The sequence below is a fragment of the Haemaphysalis longicornis genome, unplaced genomic scaffold (assembly GCF_048455015.1).
Source record: "Haemaphysalis longicornis isolate Haplotype H1 unplaced genomic scaffold, Haemaphysalis longicornis Haplotype H1 scaffold_324, whole genome shotgun sequence".
Lineage (NCBI taxonomy): Eukaryota > Metazoa > Arthropoda > Arachnida > Ixodida > Ixodidae > Haemaphysalis > Haemaphysalis longicornis.
The window spans coordinates 154,029-169,732 of record NW_027526344.1 but is presented as its reverse complement, the minus strand read 5'-3'; the positions used below and the strand labels follow the sequence as shown (position 1 = coordinate 169,732).

Genomic DNA, 15,704 nt, shown 5'->3' with positions numbered 1-15,704 from the left:
TGACCTAATCAGGTGAAAGGTGGTGCGATTAATAAAACGTTGCGGGAATAGTTCTATGAAAGACGGTCATTGGGACAACTGAGCTAACCGCTGGGCAAACCCCTTTTTAGTTAAAAGGATACCTCGCTTGCGCGTGTCATTTTCTGATCGGCCACCACGGTGACCCATAATTATCCCAAGTGGGCCACTGCTTAAATACTGCTATAATAACAACTAATGCAATAAAAAACAAACGCAACTTATGATATTAACCCACAACTGCAATCCGAGCGTAAATTGCAACACAATAAATAAAAAAATTCATCTGAGAAGCTATCATCTCAGTCCTCATATATTTTTTCATGTCATTTGCGTCGACCAACTATGTCCATCATAAGCAGCACAATAAGGACACAATCATAAAGCAATCATGAACTGGATCATACCAGGCAATTTCACGCAAAATACCTTTTTATGGGAAATTGAAAAAGCGAAAATGTCGCTGCAATTACTTTATTTACAATCCGCTACGAATGCTGCAAAGGAAAATACGTTAATTTTCCTTGTTGTTGTCGAGCGGGAAAGGCAAAACTAACGCAAAATGAGCTGCAGCGTTTATTTTTCATTTCGTTACCCACAGTCCACTGTACCTACAGCATATTTAAACAATTGGACTACCCGCAGAACAAATTTCGAGCGCTCCGCGCGTAAATCAGCAGCGTTTCCTGGCCAGCCGCCGCTTTCGCTTTCAGTTGTCGTTGACTACAGCGCCGCCGCTATTTTCTGCGCGAAACGAGCACCTCTCCGGGCGGCCGGTCGGACCACTCTAAAACTTCTAGTACACTCTAATATTAGTATGAAACAATGTCCAATGCAATGTCCACGGGAACCTCAGGAATGCCTCAGAAGTTGCAGGAGCAGACGAATGATGTTTTTTGGTGGATAGTGTTTGCGACAAAAAGTTTGGCACAATTAAAAATTGCAATCGCTAGTAGCGCTTTTGTAATATTTACGCCTACTCGCGCATCAAAAAATCGTGACTATGAGTGTTTTTTCTTTCCTCCATGATTTCACTGGTTTCGCTTGCAGTCCAACGCAGCCAATCCAAGCCAATCTACGGGTCAGTTTCGCGAAGCGAGCGAGGCGAGTTCGAAGGGTTCGAGGCGCCGGTCGCGCGAGCTTCGTCAATTTCAAAAGGCTGGTAGAACCGTTGCTGAGGCCTCGGTAAAATTTGCCATGGCGTACGCGATGAGGTGAGTACAGCACCGACGTTTGGTAAAACTGTCCTTTCAAGTTTCACCTTACGCGGCTGACAGAGAAGCTGCTTTCTGCCTCGCGCGTTCGAAATCACCCAGAGAACATGGTAGCTGGGGCCGGCTGGTTTATGGCTAGAGTCACAGCTGGGCAGATTCTTTGCTGAACGCGCTGCGGGAAGGGCACCTAATTGTTCTCGATTTGAATAGACGATACTCGCGGTTTGGTGTTCGAAAGCATGCGTTTTTTGACTACTCGTTACACTTGCGTGTAGTCACGGGAGTACTGAGGGCTCGCGTTCTATCTTTAGAATCTTTGCGGAACAGACTAGATGATTAGTTACATTAGCATGATTGAAGACTCTAGTGCGGTTGCGTCGGTGGAGTTCCCGCAGTGTATGGTGCAATTCTAACCGCCCCCGCTTCCTAATATATTTCTTTTTCAGGTTCGCGCACCGCGCCAGTGCTTTGGCCCTCCTGAGACCGGTGGCTGCCTTTCCAACTGCATGGTTAGTCTTCGAGTGTTGTATGATCCGCTCGTATTTGTGGCACTTTTTTTTTCTTAGTTACAAACAGTCACGGACACGTTACCAGCAAAAAATAAGTGTTACAGCTACAGTTACCTAAGACAAAAAGTAACCATTTTGCAGTGACAGAGTTTGCAAAAAAGTAACTTATTACGTGTCAGTTACTGTGAAAAAGTAACGTTACTTTTCTGTACGCTACGTATAAAACTACGTAATAGATCACAAACCAAATGATAGAGTCTTAATATTTATTAGAAACGTACCAAGGCATGCAGGTAGTCAAAATTGCACATGGTGAAACCATAGAAGAAGGAACTTAAAAAACACTCTGAAGCCCAACACCAACAATCGTCGCGTGCACCTGATTTTGTTGCATAGGCATAGGGTTGTCTGTGTTTGGGTAAAACCCGATTTTACGCGATTCTTACACCCCAAACATTGTCTCCCTGAATAGACCTTTTCAAAGTAGAGGTATGCACCATCGGGCACTAAAGGTCCGCCATTCTTAACCAGTGCTCCTTGAAAGCAAGCCCCACAAACGCACTTTCGAACTGATTGAGTATTGGCATGACTATACCATTCACTAGTGCAGGCTGCTGGCAAATGCGGCACTGACATTGTTGTGCCTAGATAATGGAAGCTGTGATGTCGAGAGAACCTTCTGCCAGATCAGATACATTCAACGATCGGACAGGTGTCGAATGGGGACCGACATGTTGCGCCTGCAGATGATAATGTATGTGAACAAGGATTTGTGAAAAATCAATGGCCAGATTTTCGTAAATAAAATGTTTAATTTCTTGGAGGTTATCGATGCTCTTTACTGTCATCATTACTGATTCGTTTCCAAATAAACACCAAATTTCGGAGAGTACTTGCTAGATGTCCCCGTCGATTGCCACCTTAAAACAAACACCAGTTTAAGTTAAGAAGTGCGTGATAACTACTGATAAAATAAATGGAGTATATTTACTCGGTATACATCTGCTTAAGCTGAGCAAACCCAAATTTTGGAATTGTTTTACAAAAAAACTTGATTTCTCCCTGATTATCAATTTGAAAAATAGCACCAGATTTTTACCTTTCCGAGTTCAGAGGAATACAAAACACAAAAACGAGCAACCCTACCTATGCACCCTTGGTGGTGTCGTTATGGGTGTTCTGTTCTTGGTGGAACCCCTGTGGTGGCCTCTCGTTACAAGGGTAGGCCAACTTTCTCCTCGGCGGAGGTCTAATTGCCAGTTTTTTTTTTCATTTTTCTTGCTTCCACTGGACTCGGGACAAAGGAAAAGTTGTGAGAAATTACCTACTAAAAGACTGACGTCGGTCTTCTGCAGAGGAGATATTCCTCTTAGCAACCTCCTTTCTTAAACTGCGAGGGGAGCCGTGTTGTGGAAAGGTGAAAGTCTGAAAATGTAAAAAGCACGATCTGTATGTCAACGTTTGAGTGTTGCTGTTGGATAAATTGGTATAAAAAAGGAAGTGTAACGGTATTTCCTGTTACAGTGACTGTGTAAAAAGCAATTAGTGTTACAGCTACAAGTTCCTTTACCTTAAAAGTAACCAGTGACAGTTCGAAGATAGTGAACAAAGTGACTAGTTACTTCATGTAACATGTTGCCAGTAACTAGTTACTTCCCAAGACTGGTCACAAATCATGTATTAGCTACCCCATAGGGCATAATATGCTGAAAGAAGATGTTTATTCGTCTTGCATTCCTTCTACACAATCACATAGCTGCTTTGAAAAATTGAGAAAAACTACGACAAATAGATTGTGACCAATTTAAAAGTCAAAACCACCTCTCGCATTCATTGAGTGCGCAGCATCGCCCAGAGATAGGGGTAGAGGTTATTGGAATCATTTGTCAAAGCTGTGTGTGAAATTTACACCTTGGGAGCAAAAAAAAAAAAACAGTCCGGGATTTGAAACAAGCGGTTCCCGCCACCATTACCATGAATTGTACCTATCAGCATTTATCTTGTGCTGTCTGAACAAAATACTAACCACAGTTGCAATGAGAAACTTAGTGACTTCTGCCAATGCGACAGGAAAGAAGTGCACATTGCAACAAGCATTAGCACTCTTTGTTGGCTTCCTTGCGCTTGTCTGTTTTTCATGATGAATTGCCCGGTGACGTGGTGATTTACATTGGCCAAGCAATCAAGTAATCACCCGGGCACGGAAGAGAGTACTTCCTTGGACAGGTACATCCTTGCCATTCTTTACAAAGGACAAATGAATGTTGTGAGAGGGAATAAGGAGAGCACTGACATTCGATTAACGTTTACTTTGAGGTGTCATTGTGGAGAGGTGCAAAGAAGCAGGAAAAAAAATACTTGGACGAAAGCTGGGTGACTATGCAATCTGTCATGTGGGGCTGACAAAAGAGCAAGCTCTACTCGTGTCGAAGTGACAGAAGCCACATTAACGCATGTTTGCCTTCCATCGCTGGCATGATAGCTGGGCGAATAGTTTCTGAAGTTCCAATTTTGACCCTTGCTACCCCCGGATATGAAATGGGCTCGTATAACTTCGTATACAACTGCTGCAAGAGCTGCAACACGCACAAAAAAAAAACAGAAATTTAGGAACGCACCTAAACTGCCTGCATGTGGGATTAAAAAAGCATTACACTTTAAAGCTGTGTGGTCCTCTATGTGTAACGGTAGGTCTGTCATGATTGTCATCATCTGTTGCAATAATGTCTTCGTCATGCTTGGCGTGCAACCTTCCCACTGTAACGGCTGTCGGTGGTTTTAGCTGCTGCGAGCGCCTCTCTGTAACCTTTTCGGAATTTTCGTATTCCCATCTTTTTCTAATACCCCTGTCACACGGGCACTTTCAATCGCGATTGAGTCGATCCGGATCGAGCTCAATCCGGATCGGGCGCATTCTATACGGCAGTTTCAATCGCGATCGAGCTCGATCCCGCTTGAACTCAATCCTGGTTTCTCAAGTGCGATCGAGGCTTCCAAGCGCAATCAAATGAAAGCGGCGATACTCTCGTTCCCGCTCAGTAATGACACAGAAGGTGAAAACTTCAACTAATGCCACAAATTTTTGTAAATGTTCAGGTTAATTGCACGCTAAGTTAATTGCACACACCTACATTAGGCTTCTCCTAAGCTTAGTTTCCTGATACAGTCGATCCCGCTCGATCTCAGTTGAACTTCAAGGGGATCGTAAAAAAGTTTGATGTATTGCTAATTCCATATAGAAAGTGTTTTTTTTTTTTTTTTTTTGGCATAGGATTTACAAGGGAATGTTTGCACTGCTTGATATATGCAGTAATTCTATATATCTGGGTTCCGGATATATCCGGGATCGACTGTATCTCGACATTGCCTGATTGAGGCATGCCGTCCTTCTCCTCTTCTCCCTGGCAGCCTGGCGCCAATGTCGGCGATGCCGCCAAAGCAGGCGGCATTCACTGCCGAGTTCTTCGCCCGGAACAAGGCCCTCAAGCGGCCGCTGTCTCCCCACCTGAGCATCTACGCGTAAGGGGGACCTCCCGCTCACTCTCTTCTTTGTTTCAGAGTTCCCTGGGCACGTTACTACAATGGTAGTGCAGCCCTAGTGACGGAGGAGGGGCAGTGTTGCAGACTACATTGCACTGAGTGCTTAGAAAAGCATACCTGGTTGTGGGCAAGTCCTCCAGTCCTAGCGCTGAATATTGTCTCATGGGAAGTAATGACGAGGGTTCATTGTTGTTAAATAAAGTTTACTATTAGCATTGAAGGAGAGGGCTAAAGAGATAATAAAGTTTTTTATTAGCATTGAAGAACAGCACTAAAGAGATGTGGACATACTCACTGCCACATAGGCAAAGGGCATGAGTGGTAGTGTCTGTATCATTCGTTGTATCGTTCGTCCCGCTCTTGTTCTCATCGTTTTAGTGCTGCTCCGCAGTGCAACTGCACTAACTCGCTCGGCTTTATTAGCACTACAGTTTATTAGAGTGAACTTCTGGTTATCAATAAACTAGAATAGCACAAAGATAGAAGAATGCGGTAAGCAAAGTGATGTGCACTGTCAGGCATCGATGAAGCGAGTGCCACTGCGGTTGCTTTGCACGAATTCATCTTGGAGCACTCCACTTTCTAGAGCTCTGCGACTAGATTCCCAACACCGACAGTCTAGGTGAGCAGCGAACGTTGGAAGAAACGCGGACTTAATGTATTCAACATGTAAAAGATTGAGGCTCAGCCGAGCGCTGGCAATAGAACAATGAAAATTCAAATTGAAAACAAATGCCAAAGCACGGTTGTGGCGATATTCAGGTACAAGGGAAGGCTGTGATGGGTGCGTGGTACAGGCAGAAACTTGGAACAAATCGTGGATGATGGGAGCCTAGCCAGTGCACTTTTGTTTAATGCGCAGCACTGTGGTTTCACGGCGCTGTCATCCCTCGTAACCGAGCGAACGAAGGGCGCACCGGAGACAAACAAGGTAGAACAAGCAGGAAAGCGGAGGAGGAAAGTATGGCGAAAGTGTGAGGGGGAGGGCAGTGTGCAGCGACAGCGGGAGATGTTCTCTTAGGCGACGGCACGCTACGAGATGAGCGAGAAAATGGAGACGCCATTGAAGATGCAGCGAGCAGGAAAGCGGATAATGAAAGTGTGGCGAAGACATGGTCCCCCGTGGCAACGCACTGCGAGGCAACACCAGAGTATATCGTGCACCTTTACGCGTTTGCTGATGCGGCGATCACTTTGCGAGGCGCAGTAGGTATGAGCCGTCACCCAGAAGATTGCAGTCCGCCCTGTGCACAAATTTTGTATTAGGGAGTGTCATAATCATCTGCCAAATTTTTTCAGAATGTCGACCATTGTAGAATGAGCTGTATAGTACCGTGAAAGAACGTTTTACGTTAAAAACTACATTGTGTAGGGCATGTGTGCAGTTCTTTATTGTGTATGAGCATGGCTGGCCTGGTACTCTTTTTTTAAAGATGATAATCTTTTTTGGCTTACTTAAATGCAGAAATTTTGGTCTGTTTGTCTGTCTGTTTGTGACTTGACTCGGCCACCCGGCCAAAGTGAAACTGATTCTGCACAATAGTCTTATATACCCACAGCCAAATCTAAACATCCAAGTCCGGTGGTAATCTCCATACTTGTCAACATTGTTGAACAAGAAGAAGCCATTACGCAAAGGTGAGGCAGAAAATCAATACACTAGTGGTATTTGCAGTGTTCCTTTATTTAAAAATTCATGGATGCTTGGTTTTTGCGATATCAAATGAAATACCATATCAACTGCAGAAAATCACCGCCTGCTGTTGCCCACGCTCCTGTAGCTCCTGGCAGCATTTAAGAAATCAAACGCCAACAGTAACGAAAGGTTCCACTAGACAGGTTCCCCGTTCCACTGGGAATGCTCGTGGAGTAGGGCATCGTGGTTTTTATAAGTGTTGTAGTAGGGTGCCTCAATTTACGTGTGTCTCCACCATACGGCAGTGCTGGCATCGAGGCAACTGACGTGGAGCAGTGGAACGCGGTAAATTTAAATTGACTTAGTGAAACCTCTAGCATGTCATCTTGGGAGGAACGAGACGGGAGCTGAACAGCATGGGAGGTGAGCAGGAAAGAGAAGGGAGGCATTTGCTTGGCAGTGGCGCCAGTCGACTATCGTCTTTCGTTGACATTTGCAATGTAAGTAGCAGATACGCGGCCATTTTCCTCTTTCGTTTTTCTCTTCTTTCGCAGGAAAGAGGCGACATCGATGCTGTCGCTGTGCCACAGGGCAACCGGCCTTGGCATGGCCTTCTGTGAGTATCGGTGGGAGACGGTGCACGCTGAATTGGTGAAGCGCTGCTCTTGTCACAGGGCCTGATCCACACGATAGTAGTGGCACTACTGTGAACTGCACCTTCAGGGAAGGCAAGCCGTGTGGTCTGTCATCGCGTTCTACATTTCCAAAACACCCTTCGTGTAGTTTAATGGGATTTACTCAATGTACAGGGTGGTGCAACGATAATTGGAACACTTTTAAAAAATTTCCTGAGCGAACCGCTGCTTTGTTCACACCCAAACATCACACGAAGGTTGCATTTTGTGGTCTATTTGACACCAGGAACAACGACAGTACTTACCTGTTTATTCCGAAAATAAATAAAAAGATTTTCACCTATGGGAAAATGGCGGCTGATTTGGATGTGCGAGCCAGCGCAAGCTGATATGAAATGACGGCGCCACCTGGGGTATGCAGAGTGAAATGCACATTTGGTATTCACGGTAGGAAGGAGCCAAATGAGGAAACAAATCCAACGTGTGTGTAGCAACAATGAACCGTGGGAATATTTTATTATGATTGGTATCAGCTGTTATGCAAGTATTTGCGATCATCATAAACTAGCGACGGAGATTTTCTGATCGTCTGCTAGACCATTTGGCTCCTTCCTACTGTGAAACCCAAAGGTGCGTTTTGCTCTGCATACCCCAGGTGGCGCCGATGTTCCAAGATCAGCTTGCGCTGGCTCAACGTCCAAATCGGCCGCCTTTTTTTTTTTTTTTTTTTTTTTGCATAGGTGAAAATCGTTTTTATTTATTTTCGGAATAAGCAGGTAAGTACCGTCGTTGTTACCAGTTTCAAACAAACTAGACGACAAAATGCGACCTTCGTGTGAAGTTTGAGAGCAAACAGAGCATCAATTCGCTCAGGAAAAATTTTTGAGGTGTTCCAATTATCGTCGCACCACCCTGTACAGTCGCTGCTCAACCTGCGTGGTGTTAGGGGAGTGAACAGGAACATTTACATGGTGGGGCGTAGTAAGGGTTGGAGTAAGGTGCGTTCCTGCACCAGGAAAGTGTCAACGCTGCACCCAATGTTTGTGCAGTGGAAGGGGGGGGAGGAGGAGGTCGTGCTACTATTCCATTCCGATGCCTCCTGCTTGCTTCGTCGGATTCAGGATGGCTGCTTGGACCAAGGGTGGGAGGGAGTGTGACATGCAGGGTTAGTTGGGGAGGAGGTGCTTGGAATAAGGGGCACTGCCTCGCCTTCTGTTTCGTCTTTTGACTACGCACAGCTGCTCGTGGAAGCCCATACGTGCGGTGTGGACGTGGTTGTGAGACTCCCCCGTAACCATTTTGTTGTATGTTCTTTTGACAGCCACTTTATTGTGTTCATGAAACAGGCGGGAGAATGAAGTGTGCTGAGCTCAAGGTTAATCAACTTGCACATGCCGTGTTTGCTTACAGACTAAGTTTACACCATTATATTGCAAGGGGCTACTTTTTAAGCTTTGGAAAAACAAAGAAATCACTGCTATTCCAGCTTTAATTTTTTGGTCACGGAAAGGACAGAGCAGCTGAGAAATGAACAAAGTAAGAAGGACCGGATGTCAAAGTATGATGAGATGGGGCGCCTTATTGTAGTTGCCGGTGCTGAGCTCTTTGCTAGCATCTGTGCTGTTGAGGCCATTTGACAGGCAGCACCTTACACCTTAGAGCATTGCAGAATGCAGACTGGCAGAGCAGTGCCTCCCATGCATCTATGATCCCACTGGCGAGATTGCCGGTTGGTTTCTCATGGCTATTAATGTGATCTGTGGTTGAGCCATAGTTGAGCTTTACTGTGGTTGAGCCATTCATCATAGCCTCTAACAGTCCTTTTGAAGGGCTTGTTCATGCAGGCTCAAAGGGCTTCAGTTCAGAAAAGCCACCCCTGTGGAAATTGAGGTTTAAATAACCAGGGCTGAAACATCCCCACAAGGGCCACAGGCCTCTGGGGCATCAAGGGTATAGGGCACAACCACGGGGCCAACCTCCTCTCACAGGACTCACCACCTCAAGTTACTCCTTAGCCTTGCATCACAACATGTGCACCTGAACTCTCCACCCATCAACATGCATTCCAATGTTCCCACCCCCTTTCGTGCAGAGACCACAGCTGTGTTTGAAGCCGTCACCTCCTCCAACCCGGCATAGTATCTTCAATTCATCCGAACAAATGGTTAGAACGTGTTCTCAATGTTTCACTACAGCAGAGCATGCCCAGGCACGTGCATAGTGTCTTTCAAAGTCGCCTTGATGCTCGCACCTCTAACTTTGCGTTACCCCATGGTGCGTCCCCAGGCATCATGGCGTGAGAGATGACGCATGAGCCCGTGGGCCCACCCGCACAGTACATGATATTCCAGGTCCTCTGTGTTCACAGCTGTCCGATTGTGACAGCAGGGAGCACAAAGAATGAAAGGGCCGTACACCAATGCCACCACCCTCATTACTCCTCCCTGCGCTGCCCCGTGCGAGTGTAGCATCATCCTCTGTCGATTACAAACCAACTCTATAGTGATGCCCCACTACACGAAGGTCTTCCTGGATTTTAAGTGCAGAGCACTTTAGGGGCTCGCCTTGTCGTTGCAGCTCGCTCGCTGGACCCAAGTAGAGCAACAGGGCTTGTAGCGCTGTCGTCGCGGCGTCCCACAGAGGCTTCAAAAGCCAAATAGTTTATATAGTCATAAGCATTCGAAACGCGTGAACCGCTGCCGCTTGTCATACATATCCCCGTTGTTTAGTGCAAAGAAAACTGCAGGTACATTTGAGACAAAATATACGTAACTAACTGGCAGTGCCCGTGTTCATTTAGTTAGGAACGCTCGTTGGGTCGGTTTTTCCATTAGTAAGCGAAAAAAAGTGGCAGTGCAAGGCCGGCACGCGTGGGAGGAAAAGCAAGCACAAAAGGAACAACTCCCGTTAGCGCAGTTTCAGGCAGGGGGCGCGCGAGAGCTGCGAAGGCGGGAAATTCGAAATGCGTTGGACAAACCTGCGTTGAATTCATCTGGAGAGGAATGAGATAGAGCGGCGAAGAGCGTGATGTGTGGTAGCAGTGAGCGGATAACGCTGCCACAGCCCATTATGGCGAATCGCTGCTCTGCACTTCCGATAGCTTTCACATTGAGTGGAACAACTTTTTTCTTAATGTCCAGGCTGCTCCGAATGCCTGTTTCTATAACACTGCTTGTGTGGCTGCCCCGTGCACACTCAACTCAAAAGTGCCTAGGCCATGCCAGAAGTTAACTTGCATCTCCAGTCAGGCTCAACTGCTTTGTGCTAAATAGCTAGTGAAAGCACCTCTTTTCCGACGTGATAAAATTATTAAGCCACAATTCCTTGCGGCCTGCAAACTGTTCGTTTGGTCCAGGAAGTTTTGACAAAGACTGTACACTTCTTTGGCTTTCGCCCCTAGTCGTGAACAGACTGGCTTACCCCCCTGCCCTGTTCGCAGCCCCTTCCCACTGCAAACAAGGTACCAAAATGTGTCACCCCTGCTCTTGACTCGTCCAGTAATCATTTTCACTAACATTGCTGAGCATGAGGATGCAGGATCCATTCCCGGCCGTGGCAGCCGCTTTTCTGATGGAGGCGAAAAGCGAAAGTGCCCGTGTGTACGAGATTTCAGCGCTTGTTAAAGATCCCCAGGTGGTCGAAATTTATACGGAGCTCTCCACTACGGCGCGCGCCTCATCACCTGTGTTGCGTCGGCGCGTTAAGCCTTACAATCAATCAATCTTCACTGCCACAAAGCAGGAGTTCTAGCAGTCCCCTCGTTGCTCTCCTTACAAAGGAATGACCCTTTGAATGGAGTGCTGGTGATGACAAAGTGTCCTTTGCTGTCTTTTTGCTGATTTATAATCTCTGCCGCAAGGTACAGTAGTAGGGCCTGTATTATTCGTGCGAGTTCAATGTCTCTTCCAACCTCTTCTGTGGACACGCGATTGCTGAGGAATGGTTTTTTGCTCTGTGGTTTTTCTCCCGACCGAGTTCGCTCGAACTAAGGTGGCGTGTGGGGCAGTGATTGGAGAGGCCTGGAAGGGGCCTGCCCTCACTGCCTCCTCCTCTTGTGCTTCGCGCAGTGACCTACGGCTTCGGGGTGATGCCGCTGGTGTGCTCGCACAAGTTCCCGCACTACGTGGAGCTGCTGCAGGGCATGCACCTGTCGCCCGTGCTCACCTTCCCGGTCAAGCTGGGCCTCTCCTTCGCCCTCGTCTACCACACCCTCAACGGCATGCGCCACATGGTGAGCAGGGTCAAGGGGGGGAGGAGGGGGGCGTGTTGAAAAGACGACGACGGAAGCTCACACTAATGCGCAAGACTTTAATAAGGTTGCGAGGCTGTGCGCAGCCTTTACGACCATCACGAAGTTTAAGTCCAGGATTGCAGTCGGTTTGCTTTTTCTTTGCGCTGTCACAACGACCTTTACTCCATCATTGTTGCTATAAGTGTAAGCTTTCATTTCTTTGGAAGTGATAACCATTGGACATCACCTTAGAGGGATGAAGACTGTGTAATTCTCGTTCCGGGCAAGTGTTTCCATGATTATTACGAACTTTTTTTTTTTTTTTGGCCAATCTCCCAAAGTGGGTATATGCTTGGCTTGACAAATGTGCGCTTGGGACGTTAGATGGTTGTCTTAAGGCACACACACACGAGCACTAGGCATTTTGTCGGTTTTGTTAACTGCTGGGCGGTCGCTGTGAGGCCCGGGCTCAGGTGCGTGCCCTCGGCAATTTCTTGGTATTTTTAACTGCGGACACGAAAAATTTCGATTTTCTAAAACCTTCACTGTTAAAGTGCCACTACTTGGCCCAAGTATGTAACAGTGGTGCCAGTGAGGGAAACAGACGAAGCAGTGGCGATACACCAGCTACTTTCTCGCGGAGCCTTTATAACGTCACAGGATCTCGCTCGTGCGATCAGTGTCCACTGAACAAAGCCACCGCCAAGAAACATGGCTGCGGTTGTTGCGGTGCCTCTAGTGCCGTCTGATGGCGCCATTTGGATGCTACTGTGAAGTTAACACACCAACAACTGCGTTTAAATTTTCCTTCTGTTGCGTCTTTGCTGACATAGTGTGTTGTGAAATTTGAAACTCTTTCATTATTTCCCGTGATTTTTTGGTTAGAAATGTCCTTTGTTGCTAGGATGGAGGTTAGTAAGTTACTGCAGGCTAATTCTTTGGAATTAAAAACAGTTGCATTCGTTCTTGTAGTCTGTTGTAGTCGGTGTTTTTAGACGCGATGAGCTCACAGAAAGCTTTGATTTACGTTTGTTTCACGTGCTCAACCACTTCGGAACTGTTTATTTCAGAAAAACGTCTGTACGTGCTTCTCCAATGAGCTCTCGCCGTTCACCACTTTTGTGATGTCACAAACTGTAGTACCCGAAAGCGCATGGGGCGTTGTCCCCTTTTTTCTGTTTCTGGCGTTTTCTGCCTTATTAAATAACTGCTAGTTGCGAGAATGGTTAGTATTTAGATTCTCGGCACCGTGATCCATTGATACAGGCCAATTTGTTTCCACCCTTTAGTGTCCTTTGAATACCCGAGGCGAGTTTGGGAGCAAAAAGTACTACAAGTCAGACTTCTGTTTTCCTCGTTCGTTTGATGCACGCAGCTGAGTATACAATTATTGATATTGCACGAGTACCTTTTTTCTTTTATCACATCACCTTGTGCAAAATTTCAAGTTTCTCAATTTATTTGAGCAGTTTGAAATTTCTGCTCAATAGTCCCTGCTCGACAGTGCTCAATAGTTTTGAGGAATCTTGTACTGCCTCTGTTGTCCATGTCATTCCTAATTTTCTCATACTAAAACTGGGCAGTTTTGAAAGGAACAGAACTTGGAAGAAGTTTCAGCACTCAGTGTTTAAGCACCCAGTTTTAGTTTCATCAGCACAACAGAACTTTTACGAGGCGGTGGCCACAGATTACGGTATAATGTAGGTAGCTTGAAATGTCAGCCGTGGGGCAGTGTTACCCTCCTGAAAAAAGGTGACGTGGTTGTAAATTGTCTCTTCCCTTCAACCTGTTGGCCCATCTCCCACATTACATTGGTGGCCCACTACCACCTCTGGGATTTCTTCTGAGGAAGCTTGTTGCCCGTCTGGTAACACACTTTTCCAGTTCCTTAGAACTGCTTCCGTGTTCCTTTCTTCCATGGCTTGTTGGGCAGACGTGAACTTTAAGAACCCAAATTTGTGCTTCATAAAGTTAGGATTAGAAGTTTACCATTCCTTCTAGTGGTAAAAGTAAGCTACTGCACAATCGATTAAAGTGTTTGCCAAATGTGTCCCAACTATTGCTAATTCTATGTCTGACTTCTTTCTTCACATGCAATCAGTGCTGAGGAACTTGTCCGGGGTAATGGTATTCATCCACCCGTTCTAGAACTGCATTGCCTGGGCCAGGGCCGTACCCAGAGGGGGGGTTTGGGGGTTCGAACCCTGCCCGAAATCTTTTCCAGGCAGCACGTAAGCAATACTTCCTGTTGCTTTCGGCAAAACTACCCCCTTCCCGAAACCCATAACCCCCCCCTGAAAAAAATTTCTGGCTACGGCCTTGGCCTGGGCTGAAGGGCTCCTTCATTGCGTGAGCGGTTCAACACCGCTTTATATTTCCTTTTATTCATCTTGAAAGCCTGCGAGCGAATGTGTACGAATGCTGCTGCTGCAATTGAAGAAGTAGCTGAGGCAGGAATATGCAATCACGTCATGTCACCAGCCATGTATAGAAAACTATCCCAAAGATGATGGCGCGTGCACAGCACTTATGGCTGATAATGACGGCAGATGTAGAGGTCGCATGATTAACTTTCCCAACAGCAAATTTAACCCTGGTACTGTTGTTGTGCCTCCTTATCTGGTTGTATTTAGCACTTGGCTTGTTTCACTGGTATGCTCTGGATAGCGTGTCGCACGGTCACTACCCTGTTACGGTCACGTGAACAGAACAACGGTGCCTTCCAGCTAAAGGACCGTGTCTTTCCATTTTTGTCTTCTCTGCTTTCAGTCCTGGGACCTGGGCCTTGGGTTCGGCCTGAAGGAGCTCTACATTTCTGGCTTCACCGTGCTTGGCACCAGCGTGACCATTGCACTCATCCTGGCCTGCAAGTAGACCGCGGTAGGCACTGGTGCCCGGTCTCGACGCGGGCCCTGTGATCTAGTCACTCCTTGACCTGAGGGAAGGGGCATAAGATGCAATCTCCACGTTGGCCAGCACTCTCCTGCAAAGTGTAGGACACAGCTTTTTTTTTTTTTTTCCCTGCTGGTCAGTAAAACATTCCTGGGTGCAGCATTCCCCCTCTGCTGACAATTCTCAGTTGGTAACCAAAAGAGAAAATAAATGTGATGACTCATCCTGCCAAAGACACTGTGCAAATAAACTGCTTGCATGTATCATTTGTGGTGTTTTTCTTCTTTTTTGCCAAAATTACGAACTTGACCTTCACTTATCAGAGTTCTGCGTCCTATTTCGTAAAACGTAATCTTATGACAGTGCTTGCTCAGTTTTCTTAAATTTATAAACAAATTCAGGGAAAATTTGCATCAGACTTGCACTTTTTGCGCTTTTTTCTTTGGCTGAAGAGAATTAAGGTTGTTTTGAGCGTATCCAGGAACAATGAACAGGTGCGTAAGATTTGCTGCAAGAGCCAATGACTTGCTAATTTGGTGTGAGGTTGCCTGCAACGTGCTTGACTGTTTGTTGGATGGCGCCTTTGCTGCTAGAAAAAATGGTGAAGGTAATTTGGGATCGGTGTTCAATGTTTAATGAGAAACAAACCACACTTACACAATATTTTTTTTAGGCCTGTATGGGAAGAATGCCATTCAGTCCAAAGCACATTTACGTCTGCCAGCTCCAAGTTAATTTTTCCACTTTTTGCAGCCAAGTATATTGATCATGTGCGCACATCACTTTGAAAAGCAAAGTGTTGGGCCGTCTGGGAAAGTGAAAATTTTTATTGCAACTACATCTGTGGACTCTGGATTTCAACTGACACTCTGCCTTGAGCCCTCAGTCCATGTAGAACACCTGCACTAGTATGCATATTAGGCCCTGTTAGAAAACAGCCTCCCATCCCTGGGCTTCGGTACTGTCAAGCCTCCAACCAAATAGCACGGAAAGCAAGAATTCCTACAATCTACATCCAACATTCCTAAA

General features: G+C 46.3%; 1 protein-coding gene across 1 annotated transcript; it reads left to right on the top strand.

Moving 5' to 3' along the window:
- The first annotated feature begins 1,074 nt into the window (after positions 1-1,074).
- LOC144177845 (succinate dehydrogenase cytochrome b560 subunit, mitochondrial-like) lies at positions 1,075-14,794 on the top strand. The gene is made up of 6 exons (XM_077705428.1): positions 1,075-1,232; positions 1,679-1,741; positions 5,150-5,260; positions 7,472-7,533; positions 11,620-11,783; positions 14,553-14,794. The coding sequence occupies exons 1-6, from the start codon at positions 1,216-1,218 to the stop codon at positions 14,655-14,657; spliced, it is 522 nt and encodes a 173-aa protein (XP_077561554.1). The 5' UTR covers positions 1,075-1,215; the 3' UTR covers positions 14,658-14,794.
- Positions 14,795-15,704: the final 910 nt, after the last annotated feature.

Excerpts from the sequence above, each read along its gene's own strand:
- LOC144177845 (XM_077705428.1), top strand. Across the intron at positions 1,742-5,149 it reads GCTGCCTTTCCAACTGCATG|CCTGGCGCCAATGTCGGCGA; the intron begins GTTAGTCTTCGA and ends TCTCCCTGGCAG. Across the intron at positions 11,784-14,552 it reads TCAACGGCATGCGCCACATG|TCCTGGGACCTGGGCCTTGG; the intron begins GTGAGCAGGGTC and ends CTCTGCTTTCAG.